At 46.3% G+C, this 13543-nt stretch overlaps 1 protein-coding gene across 1 annotated transcript in view; it reads right to left on the bottom strand.

Annotated features, from left to right (window-relative positions):
• The window catches only part of HK1 (hexokinase 1), a 126088-nt gene that overhangs the window by 79471 nt on the left and 33074 nt on the right, over positions 1-13543 (bottom strand). The window contains exons 3-4 of the mRNA XM_043596513.1: positions 11267-11376; positions 7439-7489 (exon numbers count right to left, since the gene is read on the bottom strand). Coding sequence (XP_043452448.1) covers positions 7439-7489; positions 11267-11293 — 78 coding nt within the window. The 5' untranslated portion in view covers positions 11294-11376. The remainder of the gene's footprint in view (positions 1-7438; positions 7490-11266; positions 11377-13543) is intronic.

The following is a 13543-nucleotide window of genomic DNA, read 5'->3' as shown; positions in this document are numbered from 1 at the left end:
CTGCTGTTGGAGGGTTTTCCGTTACTACCAGCCAAATCTAACCCTAACTGATGCCCAGGTTGAACAGCAGAGAGTAAGAGAACCACTGGGGAGACCTCTCTCACGATACGACACGTGAGCAGACACCAGAACAAAATGGAGCGTAGGCTGTGGTCTGCTTATGCACGCCTAAGCTTCCTCTTCCTTCTTGGGAAAAGAATGTCCCAGGTAGGAACCATCTTCCCATCAGCTGGAAACCTGACCGTTACCCTTGAGGCTTTCCCCTCCCAAATGCCTTGCCTCTAATCTGCCACTAAACCCTATTGAGTCTACCTATGTCCGTGCCTCAAGAACAAAAACAAAACACGTCCAACCTAAGAACTCTCCTGAATCCACCCTCTCCTCCCCATTCCTTCTGCTAGAACAGGGCTGTAGAGGACTGAATGGTGCCCCCTAAAAGATATGCCCTAATCCCCATAACCTGTGCACGTGACCGTATTTGCCCAAAAGGGTCTTTGCATACCTAATTCAGTTGAGGATCTCAAGATCTTCCTGGATGACCGGTGGTCCCTAAATCCAATGACCTTCCTGATAAGAGGCAGAAGAGAAGACAGGGGGGGAGAATGCCACGTGAAGGCGGAGGCAGAGAAGAGAGGGGGTTCTGCAGCCACAAACCAAGGAGCGCCTGGAGCCACCAGAAGTGAAAGAGGCCAGGAAGGATCCTCGCCTAGAGCCTGGGGAGGGAGCCCCGCCCTGCTGACACCCTGATTTCAGACTTCTGGCCTACAGAACTGTGAGATAATAAATTCCTGTTATTTTAAACCACCAACGAGGCACCTGGTGGCTCAGTCGGTTCAGCGTTCGACTTCAGCTCAGGTCATGAACTCACGGGTTCGTGGGTTTGAGCCTCCCGTCGGGCTCTATGCTGACAGCTGGGGGCCTGGAGCCCGCTTTGGATTCCGTGTCTCCCTCTCTCTCTCTGCCCCTCCCCTGCTCGTTCTCTCTCTCTCTCCCTCTCTCTCGCTCAAAAATAAAATAACATTAAAATTTTTAAAGTTTCAATTAATTAAAATTAAAAAATTTTATTCATTAAAAATTAAAGTTGTTTAATTAAAATTAAAATAACATTAAAAATTAAACATTAAAATAACATTAAAAAAAATTAAGGGCGCCTGGGTGGCTCAGTCGGTTGAGCGTCCAACTTCAGCTCAGGTCATGGTCTCAGGGTCCGTAAGTTCGAGCCCCGCATCGGACTCTGTGCTGATGGCTCAGAGTCTGGAACCTGCTTCAGATTCTGTGTCTCCCTCTCTCTCTGCCCCTCCCCTGCTCATGCTCTGTCTCTGTCTCTCTCTCTTTCAAAAATAAAAAATAAAAAAAATTAAAATAGTAAAAAAAAAATTAAACCACCAGTTTGTGGCAATTTGCTATTGCACTCTTATAAAACTAATGCAAAACCTTTAGCTATATCAAGTCTCTCCTAGTCCCAGGCCACAGAACTGGTCTACTCAGAATCCTCTGTAGTAAAAATGTTTTGATCATGTATCTGAGCAATCTGTATATTTACTTTTTTTTATGTTTATTTATTTATTTTGAGAGAGAGAATGAGCAGGGGAGGGTCAGAGGGGGAGAGAGAATCCCAAACAGTCTCAGCACAGAGCCTGACATAGGGCTCGATCTCATGAACTGTAGATCAGGACCTGAGCCAAAATAAAGAGTTGGTTGCTCAACGGGCTGAGCCACCCCGGCGCCCCTGTATATTTATTTACAACTATCAATGCGTACGACTGCACTAATGTATTATTTATGTTATAAAACATACCTAGGGGTGCCTAGGTGGCTCAATCGGTTAAGCATCCAACTCTTGATTTCGGTTCAGGTCATGATCCCAGGGTTGTGAGATTGAGCCCCACATAGGGCTCTGCACTAGGTGTGGAGCCTGGTTAAGATTCTCTCTCTCCCTCTCCCACTGCCCCTCCCCTCTTGTGCTCTCTCTCATTCTCTCTCTCTCTCAAAAAAAAAAAAAATACCTGCAACAGACATGAAAATAAATGGGACAGATGAGAGTGTAAAATGACACTACTTTGGAACTGTTTGGTTGTTCTTAATATTTTTTTTAATGTTTACTTATTTTTGAGAGAGAGTGAGAGAGAAAGAGAGACAGAGTACAGAAGGAGAGGGAGACACAGAATCCAAAGCAGGCTCCAGGCTCTGAGCTATCAGTACAGAGCCCAATGTGGGGCTAGAACTCACAAACTATGAGATCATGAGCTCAGCCCAAGTCAGATGCTTAACTGACTGAGCCACTCAGGTGCTCTTGGCTCTTCCTAAAAAAGTTTAATATATACCTACCCCACGATCTGGAGATTCCATTCCTGGGTATTTACCCAAGAGAAATTAAAGCATATGTCCATATTTGGACATTTGCACACAAATGTTCACAGCACTTTATTAATAATAGCCCAAACTAGAAACAACCCAAATATCTATGAGAAAGTGAGAGGATAAAAAAATCATATTAGATCTCTACATAACTCATACTTCTCAGGTAAAAAAATGGAACGCTTTCTCCCCCTTTGGTAACAGTTTTACTGAGATATAATTCACATACCATATAATTCACCCATTTAAAGTGTACAGTTCAATGATTTTTAACATAATTGCAGAGTTGTGACATCCTCACCACAATCATTTTTAGAACATTTTTATGATCCCAAAATGAAACATTGTACCCATTAGCTGTCATCCTCCAAGCTCCCATGCTCCCTGGCCCTAGGCAACTACCAATCTACTTCCCATCTCTACAGATTTGCCTATTCTGGACATTTCATAGACATGGAATCACACAGTATGTGGTCTTTGGTGACTGGCTTCTTTCATTCAGCAAGTGTTTAAAGTTCATTCACATTGTAGTACATATCTGAACTTCAGTCCTTTTTATTTCTGAATAATATTCTATTGTGTGGATATACCACCATTTGTTTATTCATTCAACAATTGATGGGTCTTTGGTTGTTTCCACTTTGGGGGTTCTTTTGGTGTTGCATTAATTTACTAGAGTTGTCATAAAATACCACAGACTAGGTGCCTTAAACAACAGAAATGTATCTTCTCACAGTTCTGGAGGCTAGAAGTCCAAGATCAAGATGTGGGAAGGTTTGGTTTCTTCTAATAACTAATTTTTTTTTAACGTTTTATTTATTTTTGAGACAGAGACAGAGCATGAACGGGGGAGGGGCAGAGAGAGAGGGACACACAGAATCGGAAGCAGACTCCAGGCTCTGAGCCATCAGCCCAGAGCCCGCCGTGGGGCTCGAACTCACAGACCGCGAGATCGTGATCTGAGCTGAAGTCGGCCGCTTAACCGACTGAGCCACCCAGGCGCCCCAGGTTTGGTTTCTTCTAAGGACTCTTTCCTCAGCTTGCAGATAGCCCCCATCCTCACATGGTCTTCTCCCTATTTGCACACATCTGTGATGTCTCTTCATGTGTCCAAATTTCCTCATCTTGAAAATATGCCAGTCAGATTGGAATAGGGCCCATTCTAAAGACCTCGTTTTAAATTACCTCTTTAAATATCTCCAAATATGACTACATTGTGAAGTCCTAAGAGTTAAAACTTCAACATAGAAATTAGGGAGTGGAGGGACACAATCCAGCCCATAACAGGTATCATATTAAGAAACCATTGCCAAATCCAAAGTCATAAAGATTCATATCGATGTGTTCTCCTAAGAGTTTTATAATTTTAGCTATTGCATTTAGGTCTTTGATCCATTGTGAATTAATTTTTGTATATGGTATGAGGTAGGGATTCAACGTCATTCTTTCGCATGTGGGTATCCAATTGTCATAGCACCATTTGTTGAAGAGATTACCCTTACACCATTGAATTTTTTTCATACCCCTGTGAAAACCAAATGACTGTAAAAAGGTTTATCTCGGGACTCTCAATTCTATTCCGTTGATCTATAGGTCTATCCTTATGCTGGTACAATGCTGTCTTGATTACTGTAGCTTTATAAGTTTTGCAAACAGGAAACGTGAATTCCTTGACTTTCTTCTTATTCAAGATGTTTTGGCTAACTTGAGTACCTTCCATTTCCATATGGATTTTAGGATTAATTTACCAATTTCTGCAAAGAAGCCACCCAGTTTTTTAAAATTTTTTTTTAGTGTTTATTCATTTTTCAGAGAGAGAGAGAGAGAGAGAGTGAGAGCAGGGGAGGGGCAGAGAGAGAGGGAGAGACAGAATCTGAAGTAGGTTCCACGCTCTGAGCTATCAGCACAGAGCCCGATGCGGGGCTCGAACTCATGAACTGTGAGATCATGACCTGAGACAAAGTCAGACACTTAACTGACTGAGCCACCTAGGTGCCCGCCAGCTGTGTTTTTGATAGGGATTGTGTTGAATCTGTAGATCAATTTGGGGAGTATTGCTAACTTAATATTAAGTCTTCCAATTCAAGAACACGAATGTCTTTCCATTTATTTAGATTTCTTCAATTTTCTTCAACAATGTTTTGTAGTTTTCAGAGTATAAGTCTTGGACTTCTTTTAAGTTTATTCCTAAGTATTGTGTTCTTTCTGATGCTATTATAAATGAAACTGTTTTCTTAGTTTCATTTTTTGATTGTTCCTTGCAAATGTATGGAAGAACAATTGATTTTCATATATCGATTTTGTATTCCGCAACCTTGCTGAATGTGTTTATTCTACATGTGCATGTGTGCACGGATGTGTGTGTGTGTGTGTGTGTGTGTGAGTATACCTTAGGATTTTCTATATACAAGATCATGTGGGAATGAATTCAATACATGCAGCAAATAAAAATATAGAAAGCCAGGTACAAAAGAGCACACATGTATGATTACATTTAAATGAGGTTCAAGAACAGGAAAACTAACCTATGGTGATAGAAGTCAGAACAATGATATCCTCAGGACAGGGGATGGGAAAGTAGTGGCTGGAAAGGGACATGAGATTTTGGGGGGTGATGAAAATATTCTATATCTTGAACTGGGTGGTAGTTATATAGGTATATACATGTGTTCAAACTTCTTGAGCCAACACTTAGGCTTTATGCATTTGACTGCTAGCAAATTACACTTCAATTAAAAAAAAAGACACAAGGATGAAATTAACTATTTTGAAATGTAGTGGCCTAATAGTATCATTACCTAATTATCTCAAGCCCTTTTTATCCATAGAGATTAGTTTATCATTAGTGATATACAGAATAAAGCCAGAATTCAAATAGCCTGGCCCATTTTCTTTTTCTGACTACTTATTGTATCTGATCAGATCTTTTATTTCTTTTAACCCCAAGATGTGGCTGATGAGGAGCTTGTACCAGGGATAGGAAATGAATCAGTGCTCTTATGTTCTCCTTGTTCATTAGATTGTTTCGTTTTTAAGTTTATTTATTTTTAGTAATCTCTATACCCAGCATGAGGCTCAAACTCATGACCCTGAGATCAAGAGTTGTTCTCTTGCTCCTCTTCCGACTGATCCAACCAGGAGCTCCATTGTTCATTAGCTTTAACCCATAGTTTCTGTGCAGAAACCTCTCTAAGCCACTTGCTTATTTTGTGAGGGTCATCCTAGTTAATATGATATGTATTATAGATATCATATATCTATCATATATCCAGATAATATGATATATAAAACTTCCTCAACCAGGGGGTTATAAGACGGTGATGCCTCATAATACGCTAAAAATAGCCCTGGAAACAAAGGTAGGGACCCCTATCAGGCTCTCCTCATTGTGAGAGACCCTGAGTACAAGATGATACAAGTAGACATCTAGAAGGTTCACCAAGCAAGGCTACCATGCTGATTGGTCTTTAAAAATTGGTAACAGTGGAACTGGTAGTACTTTGTTCTTTCCACTCTGAGGTGCACCATTTTGCACACACACCACCTCTCGAGATGTCTCTACTCTCAGCCACGCTAACCCCCCCGTCTGGTTTCCTGGAGGCTCAAGGCTCATGCTCCTTGCTGCTTCCAGACAGAACACAATTTTTTTTTTATGTTTATTTATTTTTGAGAGACAGGGAGACAGAGTGTGAGCAGGCAAGGGGCAGAGAGAGAGGGAGACACAGAATCGAAGCAGGCTCCAGGCTCCGAGCCGTCAGCACAGAGCCCGATGCGGGGCTCGAACCCACGAACCGCGAGATCACGACCTGAGCCGAAGTCGGCCACTTAAGCGACTGAGCCACCCAGGCGCCCCAGACAGAACACAACTTAATCACATGATTCCTCAGCCTAAAGATCTTTTGGGCCTCCTCCGTAGAGCTCCTTACCCGGACATCCAGTGCCAGCCCCACCCAATGTCATTAGCCTCCCTTCCTGCCTTCCCTGCCAGCACCACACCAGGCAGCCTCCAGGCTTCTTTCCATCTTTCACAGGCTCTGCGTTTGCCCTTGCTGCTGTTTGCCCCTGGAATGTCCTTCCTGACCCACAGATTGCTTCTTCTGCTTCAAGACTGTCTGTAAATCTCACCTCCTCTCTCCAACCTTCTTTCTCTCCCCAAGACGGGGCAGATCCCTCCCTCATCTGCTCCTAAGACACACACTGCAACTTTTTCCTTTTTTGCATGTTGAACTTCGCTTCTCAGCCATAAGTCCTCAAAGGCTGGAGTCTCTTCTTCATTTTTGAAAGAACAAGAATATGGCTGCTTGATGGTGGAATAAGAAGCCAGGCAGAGGGGACTGTGATTCCAGGCCCAGCCTCGGACCTCACCTTGGACTAGATGCAGGAGGACCCAGGTGCAGAAGAAATCAAAAGTTACTGCCTTTTTCTCCCAGCAAACTGACTCTTTCAATACTCCACCTCCCCACCTTCCCATGAAGCAACGCCCCTCAGATTCACTCTACTGCAGCTCTAAAGGCACAGCCAAGTGCGCGCGTGGGGAATGAGAGGGCAGGCGGTAGGCCATCACAAATAGCACAGAAAATTCTCTGACTTGGAACCATCTGGGCTATGTCAATAGGAAAGAACTGAAACTTGTCCGTGTTCAAGTGCAGAGGGGATGGGTACCAAGTTCCTGGCGTGCCTGATTCTACACACTGGGAAAAGACAAGAGAGGGGAGAGACCCTTGTATTCTCTCTCTCCGGACCTCTCCCACAGTCGGTATGCCATGTAGCTCCAAGTGCAGGAAGGTCCTGTGTTTAGCTCTGACACTCAGTATTTTGCTCCCAAGAAAGGGCTAGGAGAACAACCTAGTAGCAAAGCCCCCCTCACAAAGCACCTGTCCTGTGGGGTGGGCTGGGCCCGGGGAGGAACAGGTTAGAGGTAGATGCTCTCCCACCCCCGGCACAGCCCCCGGGGGAATCCATTATAGGGCTGCTTGGCTCACTGGAACCGGGGTCAGAATGCCCAAAGGGAATTGCCACAGACTCTCTCTCTTTTACAGAAAATGTTACAGGAAATGGAAAGAACATTTAAGCTTCTTACCTTAACTTCAGTAAGTGGGGGCTTGATGGGCTTTTCAGATGCTTCTTCACTCTTAAAGAAACACAGGACAAAACAACGTGTTACAAAGGCATCTTAGCAACTTGCACTCAAAACATATTGATGCTCATAACTTATCAGTCGTGCTCAGAAAGTGACGGTAACTGTAAGTAACCCCGAAATCGCTGAGTAAATTCTAAGATGATTAGCCCTAATCTGGATGAAGCACAGCAGAGCTCAGAAATGTCTTATTCGTGAATTTATTCACATCAGCATGGGTTAGGTGCTTACAAATGTGCAGGTTCTGTGCTAGGAAGTGGGGGGGTTCAAAGATGAAAAACAATGGTGGCTCCGCCTGCAGGGAGCCCACAATCCACCAGGGAAGACGGATGAGTCAATCAACAGTGAAGGCGCAGTGCTGAGCTGCTGGAGAGGTGTGTGGGGGAGCTATGGGAACACAGGGGTCTGTCCCTGCTGAACCATTGGCCACACCGTGTCCCCAAGATTGCAGGATGCAATACTTGCCAGAAGAACACGGTGAGAATGTGGCCATCAAGTAGCAGCCAGCTGGATGAGTTAGCATCCTGCCGTTTCATACCCCTCTTACAACTTCCCATGCCTCACAGGTTTTGGAAGCTGCTGCCAGTAAGAGAGAGGCCCATGTAGATTTCTTCATGATGGCGGCCGAAGGGATAAGGAAGATGTAGGAAATTGTTTGCGGAAAACAGCCATAATGGTTCTCCTCCCTGTACCCATACTATTCTCTGTAGTCTCCTCCCACGGCGACTCTGGGTTCGGCTGTGTGACTGGCTTTAGCCAGTAGGACGGTAACAGCACGACACAAGCAGTAGCTCCCGCCACCCTTGTGCTCAGGCCGGCCCTCTCTTGCTGCTCTTGGGACTCTTGCAACCACCACTCTGGGGGGTGGGGTGGTGAGAAGGCAAGGAATGCTAAGTGACAGAGCACAAGAGGCAGCCCCACTTTGTAAGGAAGGGGCCTGGGGGTTCTAGAAGGTTGCACAGCGGCCCACAGACATGCAGCCAGTCCCCGTAAGAATCTGGGTCGTAGAGGCGGGGGGGGGGGGGGGTAACCCATGGATCCTCCCTGAAGGGCAGAGACCATCTTTTCAGCACTTCCTGCCCTGCCTCACCTAGAGCAGGTGCTCGGTAAGTGATTATTGTTCATGAACTGAAAAAAACGTGCCCTCTTCTGAGTAGGCTGCTCATCGGAGAAGCTCTGTAGAAATCATGGTCCTAGGGAAGCAAGAAAAGGCATCCCAGAGGCAACCCAAGTGACCAGGACAATCTAGGCAAGTTTTCCACTTGGCTGAAAACCGAACAGTCTAGGCTTTACACTGATACCCATGAGAGCAGACCAGCTACTGAAAGGGCTCGAAAGAAGCCTTGCAGATATGTACAGGCTGTCGTGAGAATTGAGCGTAAGGAAACAACGCAAAATACTCTCTGTAGCTTGGAACAACCAAGGAGTCAGGAGAAAGGAACTGAATGAACCGTATCATTTTTGGCCCTTCCTTAGATTAAGAGTGGGAATTCAGGGGCGCCTGGGTGGCTCAGTCGGTTAAGCGTCCGACTTCGGCTCAGGTCATGATCTCGCGGTCCGTGAGTTCGAGCCCCGCGTCGGGCTCTGTGCTGACGGCTCGGAGCCTGGAACCTGTTTCCGATTCTGTGTCTCCCTCTCTCTGACCCTCCCCCATTCATGCTCTGTCTCTCTCTGTCTCAAAAATGAATAAACGTTAAAAAAAATTTTTTTTTATTTTTTTTTTCAACGTTTATTTATTTTTTGGGACAGAGAGAGACAGAGCATGAACGGGGGAGGGGCAGAGAGAGAGGGAGACACAGAATCGGAAACAGGCTCCAGGCTCCGAGCCATCATCCCAGAGCCCGACGCGGGGCTCGAACTCACGGAGCGCGAGATCGTGACCTGGCTGAAGTCGGACGCTTAACCGACTGCGCCACCCAGGCGCCCCCAAAATTTTTTTTTTAAAGAGTGGGAATTCAATATCCAGAGCACGACACTTCTAAACCTGGACCAACTCAAAATAGGAAATAGGAATGTCCTTTGGCACGCCTCACCTGCAGCCTTGAGTTTGTCGTGGAGGCAGAAAGAGCACGGACTTGGAGCCAGAGGGACCGGAGTTGAAGTTCTAGATCTGTCACTGATGAGCTGTGTAAAATTAGGCAAGGAATTTCCCTTTCCTAAGCCTCTGGGTTCCCATCTGAGAGATGAGAATGCTGCCTACTTCATTGGAACTTTGTCAACATTTAAGGAGACCGTGAGAAGGGGCTGGCACAGAGCCGTTGCTCGTAGAAAGTTACAGTAAAGACCACAGACTCCTAGAGACACGGGGCAGTAACTACAACTCACACGCGCCACTTGAGACTCAAACCGATTTCCAACTGCTGGGTTTCTACTCGTGTCTGAGATCCCCGAGCCTGCGCTCCCCTCTCTGGACCCCCAAGGACCACAGAGGACCCGCCGGACAGTCCACAGATTGACACTGAACTCCAAGTGCCGGTGCCCAAGCCTGCTGACCGCCATGTGGAGCCTGTGACACCGGCTGCTTTGTGCCACCTCTCCTAAGCAGGCCTGGCCTCCTTTAAACCCTCAGTGGCATCCTGCCTGAGGCTTGCGAGGCCAGGTGGGGGCACAGGAAGGGGACAGTGGGGACCATGAGAGGTGGCGATGACATCCCAGACAATCTCCTGGGCTGGAGGTACTCCTTTCCCAGAGCAGGCAAAGCTTTGTTCACCCTGATTGTGGAGTAGAGAGGAGAGAAGGAGAGAAGGAACAGGTATTGCGGGATGGGGACCCAAGGAGTTTTCAGGTTTATGTATTTAGTGGCCGCCCCTGCTCACTGTAACCGGTCAGGGTTCAAAGGTGACACTGAGTTTCCACTTGGGTGTGAGAAGCGGGGTCAAATTCAGTTCTCTCAAAGCCCTGCGAGGTAGGAAGGATGTGGGGCTGGACATTGCAAAGCCCTCCTCAGAGGTGATGAAGGGGGCCTTTTCAAGCCGGGCCCGGAGGACTGAGGGAAAGTTGCCTCCCCCCCCCCGCCCCACCTCACATGGAGGGGAACAGCAGCTGCTTGAGTTTGTGGTCCCTCCTCCCCACTCTCACCTGCTATCTGGGAGCTAATTTGTCACCCACGCACTGACCAGGGAAGTCTTCTCAGCAGTGACTGACATGCTGCTCTGGGGGAATTCTGTCCCCGGGGCATTCCTTAAGGCCCAGCTGTGTGTTTGTCGCTGGGCTTAAACCACACTGTACCTCGATTTCCCAGACTGTAAAAGGGGGAGCATCGGTGGTCCTTGCCCCAGAGGGACCCTCTGCAGCACAGGTTAACTGAAAATGAGCCAGCTACTCAGAACATCATTTGTCCCATAAACATTTTCCAAGGTTTGTTTCAACATCCAGGGGAGGAGCTGGGCTCTCTGTAAGAGGCAAGGATGGGTTTCTGCTTTTACAGGGCCATGGAAGGCTTCTCTTAGAAAAGGCCGCACTCCTGTTCGCGACACACACTCATGACTTTGCAGCGTAACGATCTAAGAAGTGATTAACCGAGGGGTTACGTGAATGACCCCCTGGGCTCCCCTTGGTCAGGACCTATCTGGCCCAGGTAAAAATTAAACTGCACAGAGAGTCAGAGGCTGGATCTGAGGGCCTCCTGCCTCATCCCATAACATGTCTCTGCTGTGCTCCTGGTCTGGGTTTCCATCCTATAAAGTGGACCCCGACCTAACAGCCTGCGGGAGGGTGGGCCGGCCTGCGCGGTGCCACGTGAAGTTAGAGAAAAGCAAGGGGAGAGCTTACGCATCCTTGCTGGCAGCTCTGCCCCATGGTGGGCACCTGCTATGCCCGGGTTCTTCCTTCTCTTCTGGTTCTTTCTTCTCTTCTGCTCTCAGCAGCCCGGGCTAGGAGGCCTGGAGAAAAGCAAACCCAAAGGAGGAAGAGTCAAGGGTTCGTCAGTCTCATTCCTCTCCTCACCAGCCGGGAGGCTAAACACGCCGCTACTGAGGACCGGGGGCAGGTTCAGGCCCCTGTTTCCAGAAGGATCCGTAATCCAAAGTAAAATGTCAGGATACTATTCTAGAAGAAATTCATTGGAGCCCTGTCTGGAGGTGGTGTGTCCTCACCAACTACAGCCTTGTCTACTCTCAAAGAGATCTGAGGGGTTCTTGGGTGGCTCAGACGGTCGAGCGTCCGACTTCGGCTCAGGTCATGAACTTGCGGTTGTGAGTTCCAACCCCGCGTCGGGCTCTGTGCTGACAGCTCGGAGCCTGGAGCCTGCTTCGGATTCTGTGTCTCCCTCTCTCTCTGTTCCTCCCTCACTTGCACTCTGTCTCTCTCTGTCTCTCTCTTTCTCTCTCTCAAAAGTGAATAAAGATTTAAAATTTTTAAAAATTAAAAATTAAAAAACAAAGAGATCTGAAAGTAGGGTCTTGCTTTAGGGTGGAAATCCAATAGAAATGGACACTAGCCAAGGCAAGTCCAAAGCCCAAATTTCAGAAGTGCAATATTCACCACAGTGTCATTCTTTTCCCCTAATTTAAACAGGGTAGGGTGTAGCTCTGGGTAAAAAATCACTTCTCTAATTATAAAAGCAAGGCACACTCATCATACCAAGAAAGTCACAAAATACAGGCAAGTAGTTTAAAAATTAAAATCACCTTTACTCCTATAGAAATAAGTTCTTTTTAAAAATATTTATTTTTGGGGCGCCTGGGTGGCGCAGTCGGTTAAGCGTCCGACTTCAGCCAGGTCACGATCTCGCGGTCCGGGAGTTCGAGCCCCGTGTCGGGCTCTGGGCTGATGGCTCGGAGCCTGGAGCCTGTTTCCGATTCTGTGTCTCCCTCTCTCTCTGCCCCTCCCCTGTTCATGCTCTGTCTCTCTCTGTCCCAAAAATAAATAAACATTGAAAAAAAAAAAATCTTAAAAAAAATAGTTTAAAAAAAAATAAAAAATAAATAAAAATATTTATTTTTATTCATTTATTTTTTAAGTTTATGTTGCGAGAGAATGCACACACAAACGGGGGAGGGGCAGAGAGAGAGGGACAGAATCCCAAGCAGGCTCTGTGCGGTCAGCACAGAGCCCAACATTGGGCTCGATCCCATGAACCATGAGATCATGACCTGAGCCAAAACCAAGAGTCAGACTCTTAACTGACAGAGCCACCCAAGTGCCCCAGAAATGAATTCGGTTAACATTCTGGCCCATATCCTTCCTTATATTTTGGCCCAGATAACCGCAGGCCAGAAACAACATAAAAATGGAATCATGCTCTTATACTCTTTTTAAATCTTCTTTTTTCCATGGAAGAAAATATTATGAAACCTTTTCATGTCAGTTAATAAAGACCGCATTACTTTTTTATTGGTTACGCTGGGTAGAGATCTTATAGTTCATATTCAGAAAGGCTTACTCAGGAATGATATAGTAATAATTCAATCAGTGTCAGATAACCTCAGTCAAAATTCATAACAATTTTATTAAGTCTCTACCATACCCCGAACAGCTTAGAAATATTATGTGATTTGCCTAACAATTAGCGTGCTGCAGCAAATCCAAAAAGTTCCCTATTTGGGGCCTTTTTAGTTCTAAGAGGGGAAGCCAAGAGTCCGGACTTCTAACCATTGGCGTAACACTGGGCCTCCAGCCACTGAATCCCGATGGCTCACGGTTGAATTGTGCCTGAGTTGGTCTCGGTGGGACAACTGGTACCCGTGACATCCCAAACCCTCCCTGGCCCAGGTCAGAGGCATAAACAAAATGTGTCAGGTTTCTTTGTTATTTGTTTACATAAACAAAGTTACACTTAAAGCTCTTACTTAATTCCTTCATCCCTGCATGTTTCTGGGGCAGAAGGCACACAGAACTTGGCTATGATATGTTCTTCCAAGAGCCTGGAAATATCCGTACTTGTCTTATATTTACTCGATAATTACCCGCCTCTCCCATTACAGGATAAGTCCCCAGGGTGCACACACTTTGTGTGTCCCTCAGTGCTCAGCACATAGTAAGTGTGGGACATGGCGTTGAGGTCAGGCTGTTTGGTTTGAAGCCCCACTCAGCCATGTAATAGCTTTG

This window comes from Prionailurus bengalensis, chromosome D2, assembly GCF_016509475.1.
Source record: "Prionailurus bengalensis isolate Pbe53 chromosome D2, Fcat_Pben_1.1_paternal_pri, whole genome shotgun sequence".
Taxonomy (NCBI): Eukaryota; Metazoa; Chordata; class Mammalia; order Carnivora; family Felidae; genus Prionailurus; species Prionailurus bengalensis.
Note: the sequence above shows the minus strand (reverse complement) of the source record. Positions and strands in the feature narration are given on the sequence as shown.